Below are 16,903 nucleotides of genomic sequence, written 5' to 3'. Positions count from 1 at the left end.
TGCTAGGTTAATGGCTAGCACTGTTCTCAGGCCCCCTTGTGGAGTTTGCAAGAACTGCACCCTCTGTGTAAGTCCACTTCTACAGTCCAAAGACATGCGGTTCATGAGGACAGCTGTCTGTGCATTACGTGAGTGCCTCAGGTCCTGCATTTCCTAGGAGGGACTGCAGGCTAATTGTGACCCTGTACTGAACAAACAGTCAAAGACTGGCTGTCACGTTTTATCAGTACCCCTGGGTAAGTTGCACCAGTAATTCAAAGTGTTGGCAGGCGGTGGACATGAACCAGACGCTGGACATCAGGCAAAATCCTACAGAATCAGTTCAGGCCATAAGGGACGGAATGGGACCTTCTCGTTAGTCGGAAGAACGGCCAGGCAGTTCGCCACACACAGCCCCCCAGCTGGGACCATGCTCTGCACCATCACAGAGGCACTGCGCAGAGCAGATCACTGGAGTTACAGTCATCATGTGCAGTGAAAAACAGTTTAAAGCCAAGGGCACAGGAAGCGACATGACCAGGAAGCCAAGGGAACACTTGGGGGGGGGGGTGGCTGGGGGGGCATACTGGCAGAGGATATGACCTCATGAGAAGACAGAGAGGAACACAGAGGAGCGTAGCACCAAGGGAAATGACCTCTTGAGTAAATGTAAATGGATGGCCAAGATGTGCACTGCCGGAGGAAGTGATCTTACAAGCAGAAATGAAGGAACACTCATGGATATACTAGCAGAGGAAATGATATGACGAAAAGAGGCTTCATCTGCCCCGAAGCTAAACACCCATTTCAACAGAGGGACGCATTTTCCGGGATCCATCCACCACCGAATCCTGTGATACTGACGTACTAGTTGTTTCCTGCAAAACGACGCGGGACAGCTGGTCCACCGGGCTCGAGAGAATGGCGGGAACATGACAGCCAATATGGCAAAAGGACAACACAGCTCACCACGCCGGCGAGTCGGGGAATTGAGTCAAACTCGAGGGATGGCGCCGCAGTCGAAATCCCAAATGGGACAATTACTTCAACCGCTCCAGTGAAATCCAGCTGTACGCCATAAATAGGTTACAGCATGTGCAGAACTGCAAGGCCCGCAATAAGGCCTCTCTCAGACGTAAATGACATAAATGATGATCTGTTTTCATGTTCACCTGTATAAGCCGTGTGTGTGAGTTTATGGTGCATGAGGAAAACATCCCATGAAAAGTTTCCTTCAGAGATGGGACTGACTTTATGGATAATGTGGGTCTTGGGGATTTCAAGATAACCTATTCCTAACACATTTTGAAATGTATTATGTATTACTTCAAATATTTTGGCTGTGGTGGGACATATATTGTGCTATGCAGTGATGGTGTATTATAATGAATGTATGTCTTTTATCATGTCTGAGTATCATTGTACTACCTACATCGAATATCCCTATTTGACAGCAGTAGAGACATCAGGCCAGTAACTGAAATCTGAACTTATTTTATGTAAATGCACTGTAGCTTTTCATCAGGTAGTGCACCTCATGGTCACAGAGGAAGCATAAAACTAACCACTTTGAAGTCCAACTAATACTTTCTATCCCACTTTGATCCTGAGCTCTCCCAAAATGGTATTTCTGACATTTAATTCTGGGAATGAAAGTTGCAGAAGCTCTTCTTCATCCTTTAGCCTTGTACTACATGGGTTCCAGCGTATTAACTAAACTTGAAAAGAATCTACCGCGAAGAGGGTCACTTGGACAAATCACGAACCAGTTAAGTGTCAACGTGTCATCATACTGAAGTCAGCTTCATATCAAACAGACTTATACCCGTGTTTCCCAACCTGATTTTTGAAGACCCACAGACAGTCCCACCGGGAGCTGGGAGGGAGCAAAAATGTGGAGTGTCTGGCAGGGAGCTCGAAGGGAGCAAAAACCTGGACCAACTGGGGCCCCTGAGGATTGCACTGGGAAACACTGCTTATACAAATTGACTTGTTCATCAAAGGAGTGCACTTGGGGCCAAGAGAAATCCTGATGTTGTTCTTACCTGGACAAGGTCTCTTGCCAGAAGTTCTGTTTCTCCAGGTGGGATCTCACTGTCCAGGATGTCCCACCTCTCTCCCAGGCGGAACTCCATGACATACCGATCGATTGGCGACGTATGGTTGGCTGGAGGGATCCATGTCAATAGGACTCCCTGTTGTGTCCGATTGGCTGTGAGGCACCTTGGTGGGGTTAGCAGCACCAGTGGTTCAGGGGTACTTATAGGAAATACTGGAGAGTAAGCAGACAGGCCGAGAAACAGTCAGCCTTCACATCTCTGAGCAGCCCCAGGTAAGTGCATGCAGCTATGAATGATTGATGTGCAATTATCTTATTTTAAAGTCTTCTGCATTGTATATTGTTCTCTTGTACTGTGCTGGATAAGAGGTTATGGAGAATAGTTAAATACAAAGCAATGCACAAGTGAGAGTAGGGTCTGCTAGTCCCTGGAACAACTGGGATTATTGGGGATACTCAAGGACCAGGAGGTGAACCAGTGATCACTGATCATGAGTTCCTAACCTGTGTAGCTACCCTAGTGAAGGATATTGGGCTTAATGAAGTTTAAGCTTTACTGTTGCGAGTACTAGTACAAGTACTGAGTAAAATAAGGTGCTTACTTGCGAATATGTTGCAGACCGATTAACTCGTGAGAATGTTTTGATTAAATGACTTCTTTTCTTAATTACCGATTGATTAATGTTGGATGTGATTGAATGCTCCCGATCCCAGAGCCGTGGAGGCTGCCCCGCCTACCTAACGTGTTCACAGTGACGACCTCGCTGAAGGGACCTGTCCCCAGCTTGTTCTGCGCCAGGACGCTGAACTGGTACGCCGTCTCGGGTTCCAGGCCCTGCACCAGCAGCCAGGTCTGAGCGACAGGCACGGGCACCGAGAGCCAATCGTGTGGCCCTAGCTGTGCTCTCTTCACCCTGCGCCATCCGGGACAGTCGGACACAAGCGCGAGAGGGGTCACTGGCCGGCAGAGTCACGCGGTGAGCAGGGCGCCGGAGCCCCAGCAGCTAGTACCAAAATAGGGGGCCGCTTTCGGCATTTGTCGCCCCCTGCTGGCATATTAAAGCTCTGTTGGGAAACTGTAATGTACAAAATCCTACTCTGCTTTATGGCCACTTCCCTGCAGCAAGAAGGACAAGTAGGAAGGGTGTGACAGCCGTGTTCAGGTCAGGGCCGTGACCTTCCACGTGACACTTCACGGCATTAGTAAAACACATATTAGCATTTCCCCAGTAACACCTAAAAATTAGGTTTGACTTAATGAGTTATCCAAAAAGTATCAAGATAATTAAGAATAAATGATCTACAGGTCAAAGAAAATCTATTAGCTTAATTCAGATTTATAATACCAGGTGGCTTTTGCAAAGCAGTTTTGAATTTTTAAAAACTTTGAGGATTAAAATGCAGGCAAAACATTAAAATCAAGTTATGCAAAGCCTGGCGATAAAAAAAAAAAAAAAAAAACTCCTATACTGCATTTTTGAAGATCTGAAGGTTTGGGAGAAAAGATTGACAGATCCAGGGAAGCTCCAATATGCCTAAACAGCCTGGATCCAATAGCAGCCACACTACCTGAACGCACAGCACAATTTCCCATAATGCACACGGGCACTTTCGTAATGCTCTGCGGCACGAAACACAAACAGGCATGGAGGGATGGAGGGCGAAGCATGCCGCCAGGTACGGCGCAGCGGCGCACGCAATGCTCGCGGGCACGTTTAAAAGGGCGGTAGCCGGGCGCATGCAAACACGCTGGCTGCGCTGCGAGGGGCGCCATCCTGCCACCCACAGTTCGTTCGGAGGTACTGCATCTTCCAGCTAAGTGCAGAAATATTAGTAGCAGAAGAATTAGTAACAGCGGCTGTAATACATTTTATTGATATATTTTTGAAGCACAACATATGCAGCGTTTATTCCCGTGCATAAATGACTTATTTACTATGGTACCTGCAGTCGTCTGATTGTGATCACACGCTTATACCGACATTACTGACTTTTTGAAAATACTTCCGGGCATGTTCGGGTGCCCCCGGGCAATGCTAGGACCGTCTCGACTCGTATCCGCCTTCTATTCCAATTAGTTACTCATGTGTTATGCGTGTGTTACCTGTGAGAAGAGGTGTACTAGCATCAGGGAGCACAGCAAGGGCACGGATACCCTGGCAGATTCTGGGGGCCCGGCACTTCACAGGGGGCCTTGAATTCATTAAATGAGTACAAAAGGGAATCAAGGTGACAATTTGTCAGGGGGGGGGGCAGAACATCTACGTTAGCCCCTGACTGGCTTCATGCCGCGCTCAGGATATGAATGAGGATTTTTCTTCTCAAAGCTTTTTTATTATTTTTTTTGGATATCTCAAATATTTTCTGCAGCACAAGTGTTAAGTATCAGCAGTGTGCCTGGCAGTGTTCAGGCAGCCCGAGTAACGGTAACGAGGAGCCGGATGGGGGATCGTGACAAATTAAAGGGTGAAGCTTACGGGACTCGTACATGCTGTACTTGTACATGCCGTTCTCCGCCGAACCGTTCCACTCGACTTCTGAAGCACGGCGGACCAAGACGGCGGCGTGTCTCACGGCAGCGCGTGACTGGGGGCAGAACGCGCGGGGGCGGCAGCGCATTTACGTCAGGCTGTCAGAGTGGCGGGGCTGGGCAGGGGTGGGCACGAGGACGCCGCGGAGGGCGCATCAGAAGCCGGCACGGCTGACAAATGGGGGGGGGGGGGGAGGGGGAGTGAAGCAGATGTCTGATAGCTAAAGGAAGCTCCAGACGTCCTGCCTCCCGAATGGTAGGTGGGCGGCCCGATTGGTTGAGATCTCTGTCCATCAGCCAAGACCACAAGCTCCTTATTGGCTGGGCTGAGGGAAGGCAATGACGTCTAATTGGCCAGCGTACATGGGCCAGATATGGCATAAGCCACTGTGCGCCGCATGAAGCACACTGTGCGGAGGATCTAAGCTAAATGCACGGGGGCGCTATTTTCCAGTTTCTGTGGAGGCTGGGGAGCGGAGGGGGACACCGTCTATTCCTAGAGGGACACTGTGCTCACAGGGATTACTGGAGGAGCCATGGGAAAGCCCCACCACCACCTATCCCCCCCCCCCCCACCACAATCCCATCATTATGCAGCTACGCCCTGGGTGTTACCCCACTTAAGTAAGCAAGGGCAGCCCAGGACGCCATTAGTATTCTAAGCGGGCTTGCCCTCCTTTAAAAGTCGAGCCGGTCGCTCGGCCAGGCAAAGCCCCCGGGACGGAGTGTGGGCAGTGCCGGCCCCGCTCACCGCAGGCTACACCTCAGACCAGATTAATCGAGCACTGATGTGCATGGCGTGTTGGGATGAACCAGGCTGCCAGTGCTGAAGAGCCCCAAACCGTGAACGATCACCCCTGCTAGCCGTCCCATCAGCCTACGGGAACGGGGTCCCTCAACGTCAGCCCACCCCCAGCAAACACGTTTCACTCGCAACCCCCAGACCAACTCGCACATGCACGCATGGACATGCCCACAAACAGACCCACTGGTGCTGGCAGGCGTGCCCACACACACATGCGCATGCACACCCTGCCTGGCTGCGTGGTCACCATAGTTACGCTCCCTTCTCCAAAGTGGTCTTGTCTGAAGACGCAAGGGCTGTTTTTGATATCACTCCCTATTACTGAAACAGTGCACTATGCGGCATGTCTGCCATTTTGCAGTAGTGCTCAGATTCATTAAGGCAAATCCGACTCACTATGTATTACTCACAATGCCCTGCAAGTTACGGTGGATAGAGATGATGTACACTGTGATACTGCATTTAACCATAATGCACTGCAAAGCTGTTATCAATTATAGTGCAATCATAATAGCTCATAATACCAACACAACAAAGGGCAATTTTGTTTACAAAGTATATATTTTTTTATTTTAAAAAGTATTTTATAATGATGCTAGCAATCTTTCCAAAGACTGAAGCTGACAATTCAATTTTAAATAATGAAATAATTCAATTAAATAAAATACAGATTCACAATCCTATAATCGCTATGCCTTCTTCATTCCCTTTGAATCGCTGCTGTATTTGCGATTCGCAAAAGTCAGTGGTTGCTAGGATACCAACACAGAGCGTCGCAGAACATGGTGTCTGACATCATTGTCCTTTCCCATCTATATTGTGAACTACACAGATTTCCCTATATGGGCAATAGAGAGTGATTCAAAAGTGTGAAGGGATGTCACAGCAATTCTGAAAGAGTCAGAATAAATTGGAACCCCCCCCCCCCCCCCCCACAGAAAAAAATGTTCCCAAATATCATTTGGCAAAACATCTTGAAGGGATGTTCTTAAATAAGTAAATGATGTAAATAAGGGGTGTGGGGGGCGGGGGGGGACAGAATGAGGATATTCGGTGGGACATATAAAGAGAACAGGAGTAGTCAAGGGAAACCAAGCTGCGCTGAGCAAAAGGAGGAGAGCGAGGCCGCCAGTGAAGGAGGAAAAGGGAGAAGGTATGACCGGCCACCACCCCCACGTCTCTCTGCCCCCCACCACACCCCCCCATGCCCATCTTCCCCAGTCCCACCCACTAAGAGTGCCCCCTGACCTGTCATAAGAATCCTTAAAGAAGAACACACAGAAAACATTTGAGTTCTTCATTCCATATTATTATTGTCAGAAGGGAAGAGGGCGTGGCCTTCCTGGGAAGGAGAGTCAGATGACTAGTTGGCTTGTGCCGATTGGTTCTTCCAGTCCCTCATTCAAGACGGAAGGTACAAAATGACATCTGCTCTAGCCTCCCTAATCCTGCCGTGACTCTGATGTACTGCTTTGGTCTATACTGTTGTCTGACATGCACTCCCAAGATTAATGTCTTGTTCATTCTCTCAAAAAATACTATGCACTGCTGATCCTGCCCACGTGCCCCTAATTCCCGTAAGTCGTTAACCAGGAAGCCCCCCCCCCAGTGAAACTGCCCGTGCCCTATCACCAAGCCACACCAGAATGAGGCTCTGTTCTTTTTCCTATAATTACTCTCTGCTGTATATATGTGGGGGCGGCATGGTGGTGCAGTGGTTAGCACTGTAAGGGCCGGCATGGTGGTGCAGTGGTTAGCACTGCATGGGGCGGCATGGTGGTGCAGTGGTTAGCACTGTTGCCTCACACCTCTGGGACCCGGGTTCGAGTCTCCGCCTGGGTTACATGTGTGCGGAGTTTGCATGTTCTCCCCATGTCGTCGTGGGGTTTCCTCCGGGTACTCCGGTTTCCCCCCACAGTCCAAAAACATGCTGAAGCCAATTGGACTTGCTAAATTGCCCGTAGGTGTGCATGTGTGAGTGAATGGTGTGTGAGTGTGCCCTGCGATGGGCTGGCCCCCCATCCTGGGTTGTTCCCTGCCTCGTGCCCATTGCTTCCGGGATAGGCTCCGAACCCCCCGCGACCCAGTAGGAATAAGCGGTTTGAAAAATGGATGGATGGATGTATATATGTGTCTGCATTTCGTCATCCGAGTTCCTTTACTCCTTTACTTTGTGCGATGACAATGATGTTGAAGATAATCTAACTGAATATGACAATGTGCAAGTAAAATGACACGGTAGCCTTTGAGCCAAAGGGCACCATGGCCGTTACACTGCATACAAAATCTCACAAGTGTCGTGAAGCACAACAAAGTCAACAATATATATGTCAACGGTATATATGAAATATATCCGTAGTTTCCTTCCTGCTTCCTGACAGGCCACATCGAGTCAGGTCTGAAAACATTAGCACAAAGCAGCTGTAATGTGTCTGCTCCCACAACATACGACGAGACGACACAACACTGCCCTTAAATCACACAAACTCGTTATTACTTTTCAGCGAAACGTTTAATGACCAGGCTAATTGCTTACAACAGAAACCCATAATTGTCCCTGTCTCTTAATAAGGTGTTTTATATACAAAGGGTTTCATAACAGCTCAGTCCCGCAAGACCTTAAACAAATTCCAGATTATATATGCGTGCCATATCTAACTATTCCTACCACATTCATCTGCTGAGATCCTGGCAGACCACAGTGCGCTTGGGAAAACCCGGACTCCCAAAAGCACTGGCTGGTACTGGACCACCATGAGACAGGAATGCCAGCATCCACCATTTTGCTAGTTAGCTTCTTGCTAATCTCTGTCCCAGAGAAGGCCACCAAAATGTCTGTGTGCTGGACACAGACATAACTGATTGCATTAGAACTAGTGAAACCAATAGTCAATACAGATTAATGAACAAGGGGTTTTAATGGTCCCTTCCATTTGTGCCGGGGAGTCGGAAATTTCAACGAGAATGCCGTACGATTCCAACCTCAGAATTCAAGATGGCTGCACCCTTCATCAACAGATTTGAAAGCTGTAGTTGTGTACTGTTTATTTGTACTTATGCCTGATTTTGTACACACACAGGACTGTCCGACCTCTGTCTCTGGACATGTTGCTACGATGCTTGTATGCACAAAATATGCTTGTGGGAGTTTTCCTTACACAAAAATGTTCTGAGGGCAGAACCTCTTCTACAATCTGATTGGTTATCTCTCTCAACCAATCATTCTTCCTTCCACCCTCAGAGCATTTTTGTGTAAGTAAAACTCCCATGAGCACTAAATACCATGTAATGCGTTGTTATCAACTGGTATCGCTAACAATGAACCTGGCTAGAACTGGTATTGCTAAATGGCTTTCCGACGTTGTAATGGACAGCGGTTAACTCGGGTAAAGCATGATTTGCAGCACCAACCTCCCACTTCTGAGGTAAATGGAACAAGGCATAATAGATTAGCGGCCTCAATATTTAGATATGCTAATTATGACATGGAGACACCCCCCCCCCCCATTTCAAATCAACACAGATACCAGGAACCTCTGTATGCATCCAACTCTCCCCCCGGCTTCCTACCCCAGCCAGGATTGTTACCCCTATCTAACCCCGCCATCCCCTCCTGGGTCACCACAGCCTCACAACAGCAGGACAAAGCTCAGGAGGAAATCAAAACGGTTAGAAAAGAAGCGGAAAGCAAAGCATGCTGGGATGACTCACACATGGCCGTACCAGACTGAGAATGTCTGCTCGTATCCGCCATCATATCCGGGTTCCCAGGAGACGTTGGCTGAGGTCGTCGAGGCTGAGACATGGACGTTGGCTGGGGCGTGAGGACTTGTGCCTGGCAGGGCAGGTGCACAACACGGACCACATCAACCAGAACCAACAAAGCATTCCACATAAAAGATGATACATAGTCGTGCGAACCGGACACGTAATATAAATGTTACTGGATTTAGCCCTAGAAAAGCCAGAGATTATACATAGAGTACTTATATGTCAAGTACCTTAAAGAGCAGAGACATGTTTCACAGTACTAATTACAGCTCAGGCAAACAATTGCCAAATCTCTTGATACTTACTTACAGCGCTGTTAGATTTAGTAATAAACCTTCACGTTGATATAAGAATATGTGTTGCTATGACTACTATGACAATTTACCCAGAACTCCAATAAATAAATATAACCATTTCAGTGAAACCTTAGGGACCTGCAAAATTACGGTTCTATTAAATTCCAGTAAGTGTACACAGAGAAGTAAAAATTTATGTCCCAAGGAATCACTTGCGATTTGTATGATATTGAGTGTCAGTAGCCGTATACTTAAATTGGTTTCTTCAAGGCTTTGATTTTTTTTCCCCCGAAAACGGGAGGACTCTGCTATTGTTAAAAGAATAACAGATATAATTAGATGTTTATAATCGGTGGCTTCCAGAGAGCCAACACTGTCATAAGATCAACATCTCACATTGTTAAATTTATCTCCCTAGACCAGACTACTTGCACTCACTCATAATTAGCGTGCTGGTGTGGTGCAGGGGGGGCATCGTAAAGCTTCTGCAAATTTTGCAATCTGATCGCCAAGCCCCCCCCCCCCCCCCCCCATGCTCTTAAAGACCCAAGAGGCCCAATTTCACCAGCCTCCGCATCACTGGAAGTCAGGGATAATGGCACCTTTTGGTTACCGTGTGAAGTTTTTTTCCAGCCAGGAGCTGTGGATCTTTGACAGGGAGCCGGATTAAACGGAACCCAGAGGAGAAGATCGCGTGATACCATCAGGTCACGAAATCACCTCTGCCATCTCACAACTAGGTTTTTTTTTTTTTCCCCTGAAACCATCTGGACGCGGAGATGCATTAATTACTGACACGCAATGCTCAGGCACCACTACAGAGAGGCCCGTGAGAGTTAGACGCAGACGGCCTGATACAGCAGGAAAGGAATAGCTTCACTCCAACATCCGTTTCAGGAGGTGACCTTGTCACTCTATCCCAGGTCACGACAAAAAAAAAAATCAGCCGGACTGTAATTCATTGATATAAAATCTTGCTGTACTGACGGCTACAAACGTTTGGGGAAGTATCGTTTTTCTGAAACAGTTTGGGGGAAGAGGCCAAAAAAACTCAACTCCTTCCATGAGTGTTCTGCAGTGCAAGCGCTTATTTTTCAGACGATCCACTAATCACGCCATTTTTTTGTTCCCGCTCACCGGCAGAAATTTCGAGGCTGTTTCATTTGTAAATTGACGCTCTATTAAGGCAGAGCGGGATTCGAGGGGAGGGGTTAGAACTACTGAGGTCATGGAAAGATACCCAAGGTGAGCGCAGATGGAATAGTGTCTAAACAGCAAGCAGCCGAATCACGGTTAGTGAACCAGATGTTAGCGAAAGAGCAGATCGATGAACCTGGCACACCGTGAAGGCCTTCGAGGAGTCCGGCCTGGCGAATTTGGTCCTGTGAAATATCTGACCTTATGGATGGCCAGAAAGGAGAGAAACAGGAGCTCGTCAAGTACAAATCAGCCATTACCCTGCTGTCTGGAAGGTGGTACAAGAGGCTGAGGGACATCTTCATCCACACAGCCATGTCCCTGCTGAACTCAGAACACCCACCAATAATATTCACCCACACCCCCCAATAACATGAACTGCACACCACCCCCACTTCATACGTATTTAAACATACTAATTTGTGTGTGCATGTGTTTACATATACAGGATAGAAACTGTCATTCTTCTTAACCGCAATCATAGATCATAGATGTCATATATACCAATTATTTATACCACACCATCTATACCATATATACCACTGTACAGGTCAGTGGCTGCTCATTCCTACTCCTAGAGATTTACCACCCTGAGGAGCTTAGGTGCAGCCTGACACACCTGATAGATGATCAGGTCCTTCAGTAGAATCTCAGTATCAGAGCCAGCTACACTGAAGCTAAGCTTTGCAGGGTGGTAGATCTCCAGGAGCAGGAAGGAGCAGCCTTGGTATAAATGTACATTTTCTATTTATTTATAGACATGAATATATTGTACTGTTTGTAGCAATTCTGTACTTTTGGCAGCTACCAAACTGCATTTGTTTGGCTGCGTACTTATACTGTGCAATGGTAATAAAGTTGAAACTAATCTAATCTAAGATGGTGCCCTCATTTGCTGGACCGGCATCCCTAAATGTGTTCACGTTCACGTTTGTCCAGTTAAACTCTTCCTCGCCCGGTTGAAATCACTTGGCCCACCCTCTCGGGCCGGGTTTGGGCACGAGGCAGATGTTTGCCCGTCTGTGGTTCCCAAATGTCAACATCACTCGGCCAACCTGAGAAACCGCTCTCCAAACACCACCTTCCCATCTGTCGGACGTCAACGGCGCCGAGCAATTACAGCTCACCGCCGCCGCTTTCCGTTTTGTTTCCATGACGACCGACGCTCCCGCGTCTCATTCTGCTCTTAATTTCACTTGTTTTGACCGGAGACACCTAAAGTGAGGAGCTATACGATTCATCCTTCCGCCGACCGCATGCATCCGTCTGAACATTGGACCGGAGCCACCTTCCGGAAACACGGAAAACAAAACGACGATGCCGGCTGCCAGCAGGCGCCCCTACCGATCACTAGGAGGTGCGTGCTGGCAGTGATGCTCGTGGCGACGTTGGTGGCGACACACTCCCACTCCCCGTGGTCCTCCTTGCTGAGGGATTTGAACTGTAAGCTGCCTCTCGGTAGGACGTTGTGCTTGCTCCGGCTGGGCTTCCCTACCTTCGCCAGAGAGAAGCCTCTTTAGTTGCCACATGTTTGTATGCAGGCAAAGGTCTTTGACACCCTGGCAGGGCTTGTGTGTATGTGTGTGTGTGTGGATTATGCATATATTACATTATGGGGACTAAATGTCCGCCACGATGTGATTAAAAACCAGTCATTTTGACGTTGTGAGTCCCCACAAAGATATAAGATATAATTACCGACCTGTGTGTGTGTGTTGGTGTGTGAGAGAGAGGCGAGTCCCTCTTCAATCTATCTAAAGTCAGCAACGTGCTAATGAGAACCTTCAAGGTCCTCAGGAACACCTTTATCGTCTCAGGGAAGTCAGTAAAATATTATTATATATGATTCAGTGTCATGCAGCATGCATGTCCATAATCGCTGCATCGTTAACATCATTATGGGGACCTTTGATGACATGTTGGCGATACAAACGGTGCACTTAATTGTCAAAAGGACAGCTTCTTTAAGGCCTTAATGAATTTAGGTCGGGGGGGCATACCTTCCTCCATGTGATATTTGGAAAGGGGTCTCCCTCAGCCTCACATGGGATGACCAGCTCTCTCCCAGCCTCCTGCCTATATTCCCCTCCAGGGACCACCGAGAATTTGGGGGGGTCCTATGGGTCAGTGGCGCGAGGGTCAGCGGCGTCATGACGACAGCAGAGGGTGCGACACGGGCGCGAATGGGAGGTAGTGCAGGTACCTTTAGCACCAGGGGGGCTGGGGGGGACTGTCCCATGGTACCCAGGACGTTGTAAGGCACACAGGTGTAGGTGCCGAGAGAATCCTCTGTCACCTCCGCCACGCGAATGCTCCCATCGTCCATTTGGCTCCAGCCGGGGTACTGTTGGAGAGAGAGGCGGGCAGTGACATACCGGCAGCCAATCAGAGGATTTCTCCCCTACCAGTCTGGCAAATCGCCGGGCAGTGTCTTACCTCAATTGCTCTGGGGACACCGACTGGCCTTGTTCTCTGATCCTCGCTTGAATGTCACTTTGGATGAAGGTGTCTGATAAATATTTATGTTAATTTATTTAGCAGACACTTTCATCCAAAGCGATGCACTTTTTTTTTTTGAGAAAAGAGGGCTCTGCTCAAGGGCATAATGGCGAAATCACTCTGGGACCACAGGATTTGAACCAGAAACCTTCTGATCACAGCATCCTAACCCAGGGAGCTTCACACCACACCCAGTTAATGCAAGTGGAGTCATTCAACCACTAAAGCACTGACAACCTTATTGGCACTCTGCTGACAGAAATTCATGGATTTAGAGCAGGAGAGTCCAACCTTATCCACAAAGGGCCTCTGTGTGTGCGGGTTTTCGTTGCAACTCCCTAATTATATTACTAATTAGAGGTCTGACTGGCTTAAGAGTCCTCGCACCTGGGTTTTAGCAGCTGACCTAAAGGTTATCCCCAAAACCTACATACACACCGGCCCATTGCATATAAGTTTGGACCCCTGGTTTAGAGAATACGTATCCAAGGAAACTAATGGATAAACAGAGTAGTGCTTCCCAGATGCTTCTCTTTTAAGCTTAATCTTCTTCTTTTGAAAGGAGACACCACGTAATGCAGGCCTCTGGGAACAGGCCCACGTTCTGCGTCGAGCCAAAAATCCCACACCATCTGGGTCTAGGGATATTTACATTTGTTCGTCGTTTGACACACTTCTGTCAAGACTCCCTATGATCATCCATGACCTGCTATGCCGAGTCATTTTTGACAACCCCCCCACCTGACTCACCTTCTCCACCCTCAGAGGAAGCCCATCTTTCTTCCACTTGACCGACGTCACGGGTGGGTTGGCGTCCACCGGGCAGCGGATGTATCCTGGCAGTCCAATCGCAACGTAGATGACCGATGGCATGTTCACAACTCGGGCAGGGTCTGGGGGCACAACTCCGAGTGTCATTATCACCAAATGCTGGCCCAACATCTTTTAGGGCCCTAAGTCACATGTGATTAATCTAATTCTCCTTTGTCCTCCCCCCATTCTAAAATTCTGATAAGACTGGGGGGGGGGAGGTCCTCTAGCCCCTAAGTAGCCACTTATGCCACCCTGATTTTGACTGAGATCCTGGTTCCAGACAACCAGCCAAGAGAAGCAGGGTCATCCGAACGTCCCGCTGTACATGTTTATTTATTAACCTTTGGTTAAACAAAAAACACACGTTGGAACAAGGAACCAGCAAATGTTCATTTGCTGGTTCCAACTTCCTTGCGTCAGAAACCATTCAGAGACTTTAAATATGGCAGGTAAAACTGTGAGCAAAAAGAGGCGATTCTAGGATTTTGTTAGGTGGCAGGCATATGAGGGGCCATATTTAATTAATTTACCAATGATATCTTTTGAATTGGCAGTGGGGGGGGGAGAGGCCTCCATGTAAGCAGCCTGTCGAGTTCCGAAATCAACCACAAGTGGGCCGCAGTAGGTAGCACGGTACCACAGAGGAGAACTCAAAATCTTTGGCAGCGAAGAGTCCTGTTTGACAGGTACATCCGGGGGGGGGGGGGGGGGGGGGGCTCACTCCCGGAAATTTTCTTATATGGCCGACCCCGCTGCGTGCAGTTCGGGCTCTTTTATGGTGGGGACCACACGATCCCTGGATGGTAAGAAGGTAACCTTGTCTAGACAGACTGGGGTGGCAACTGGGGTTTACTGTTAACCGGGGGAGGGGGGGGGGGGGCTAGGGACACCCATCTAGGGCTTAATTTGTGGGTTTGACATAAGGAAGGAGGGCTTTGGGGTGGAGCTGGAAGACTTGGCATAGGCTCCGTGCTGCATAGCTGATGCGCTTCTGCCAAGCGGGCCTGGGGTGGGGGGGTGGCAGAGGGGGGTTTCTGCAGAGAGGAATGACATCATCCCATACGCGGTCCCTGGAGGGAGCCCCTCTTCAAGTCAGTCAGCTTTTACACATGCTGCTTCTCAAAAGCATCAAGGAGCGGGTGCTGAAGTTTGGAGGGGGCAGTGGAAGGGAGGGGGGCTGCAGGCACATTTGGGAAGCATGGGAGGCCATCCCGCAACCCTCGGAACGTTGCATCTTCGGAAGACGAGAGCCCGTTTTAATTGAGATAGTCGCACCTGACATTTCAAAGGTCACGTCAAAAAAAAAAAAAAAAAAATCTTAATGAAAACCTGTCTTTAAATATTCATGATACTTGTACAAATGGTTGCTGGTAAAAATATACGCGTTTTCCATTCCTGGAAGACTCAGCTGAGGCCAGACTGCTTGGCTCAAGGTCAGCGAGTCCACTGCGCTCCTCCTGGGATGGGGGGGGGGGGGGTGGGGGGCTGGCGATGAGGATACATCCTCCTCCTGGCTGTGAGGGGGAGTCACCATGGATGCATGGGCTTCGCTCCGGCGCCCAGGGAGGTTGGAGCTCGCGACCGGAGTCTCCCGGCAATTACAGCAGGAAATTGGGTGCAAGATCCATTACTCTCACTTGCGTTCCTGCTCGCAGACTCTCACTGCCAGATCGCGCACTCTACACAGTCACTAAGGCCGCCCTAATCCAGACAGAATGAACATGCGCTAGCCAGGGGCGTGGTCATACGGGCACTGGTCCTAGCTGAAAGCTGATTGGCCCAAAAGCATCTCCTCAGCTGTCACTCGCCGATTCAAAACATATAATTGGCTAATAATTAGATTGGTCCCTCTGTATGACTTTCAGCCCCTTTTATGCCACCACCTTCAAAATATCCTGGTGTCACCTCTGCGGTAGAATGACACACCGACCACCAGAGTTTTAAAGGCTTAAAAATGATAAGAGATTATCCACAGAAATGTCACTTTGAGTTCTGCGGTATTATTTCTGCTTCGGGGGCGGAGGTGCAGGTAGGGTAGCCGGCGTAGCGGAAGTGGCGGAGCAGCGGGTGTCTGCGGGTGTCTGCAGGTGTGTGCGGGTGTCTGCGGGTGTTTGCGGGTGTGCAGGTCCTCCTCACGGCGGGCACACTCACACTGCACCGTCAGGTGCGCAGACGCAGAGGGCGGGCGGCCAAGGCTGTTGCTGGGACTGCAGGTGTATTTCCCAGCATCCTCCGGTTTCACTTGGGAGATGATGAGGGAGCCGTCGATCAGAATCCTAACCCTGCGCTTCAGATCACTGGAGTGGGGTGGTGGCGGTGTTGTTTGGGAGAGGGGGGCAGTAGGGGGCAGTAGAGAGACAGAGCAAAAGGTTAGCAAGATGCACGGTGCCACAGAGAACTGTAAGGTGTGAGCACAGCTTGGAGAAACGCACAGGCATCGTAAGTGCCATCCTGTCAAAGGTCATTACAAGGGCACCAACTGAAAGGCGGCAATTCAAATACAATCATTTTCACAATCTGACAGAGACGCGTTCTAAGGCTGAGCTCATCTTTCTTGTGTTCAGCTACAACAAAGGGCCCTTTGTAAGCGAGGCGCCCATCGACGGCAGCGAGAAATTGTGCTAGTTTCCTTTTTTTTGCCGTGTTGAATACACTGACTCCTCAGCCAAGGTCCTCGATTTCATGAACCTTCCACATCTCCGCTGCTTCTCCGAGCATCTGACAAGGGGGGGGAACTCTGAAAGCTTGAGATGGTTGGATGCACACTGGGGTTTAATCGAGGAGGTGAGAACAGTTCAGGTGACTCCTTCTAAGCACTGACGGCCCTAGAGAAGAATGGGAGCAGGTCCTGAGCTAGACGGAAAACTGCAGCTGCAGAATACTTCACTGCACTAAAGAAAGAACAGTGGATGCAAAAATACTCCTCTGGGATTATGCAGCCTCATGACAATGAC

General features: G+C 48.9%; 1 protein-coding gene across 1 annotated transcript in view; it reads right to left on the bottom strand.

Annotated features, from left to right (window-relative positions):
- Positions 1-672: 672 nt before the first annotated feature.
- The window catches only part of LOC125730546 (protein turtle homolog B-like), a gene marked incomplete at its 5' end in the record, with an annotated part of 28,505 nt that continues 12,274 nt past the window's right edge, over positions 673-16,903 (bottom strand). Inside the window, 8 exon segments of the mRNA XM_049005813.1 lie at positions 673-2,251; positions 2,777-2,952; positions 9,097-9,208; positions 11,982-12,132; positions 12,638-12,754; positions 12,841-12,981; positions 13,887-14,029; positions 16,101-16,246. Of these exon segments, the coding sequence (XP_048861770.1) occupies positions 1,977-2,251; positions 2,777-2,952; positions 9,097-9,208; positions 11,982-12,132; positions 12,638-12,754; positions 12,841-12,981; positions 13,887-14,029; positions 16,101-16,246 (1,261 nt within the window).

This window comes from Brienomyrus brachyistius, unplaced genomic scaffold (genome assembly GCF_023856365.1).
Source record: "Brienomyrus brachyistius isolate T26 unplaced genomic scaffold, BBRACH_0.4 scaffold1378, whole genome shotgun sequence".
In the NCBI taxonomy this organism is placed as follows: Eukaryota; Metazoa; Chordata; class Actinopteri; order Osteoglossiformes; family Mormyridae; genus Brienomyrus; species Brienomyrus brachyistius.
Note: the sequence above shows the minus strand (reverse complement) of the source record. Positions and strands in the feature narration are given on the sequence as shown.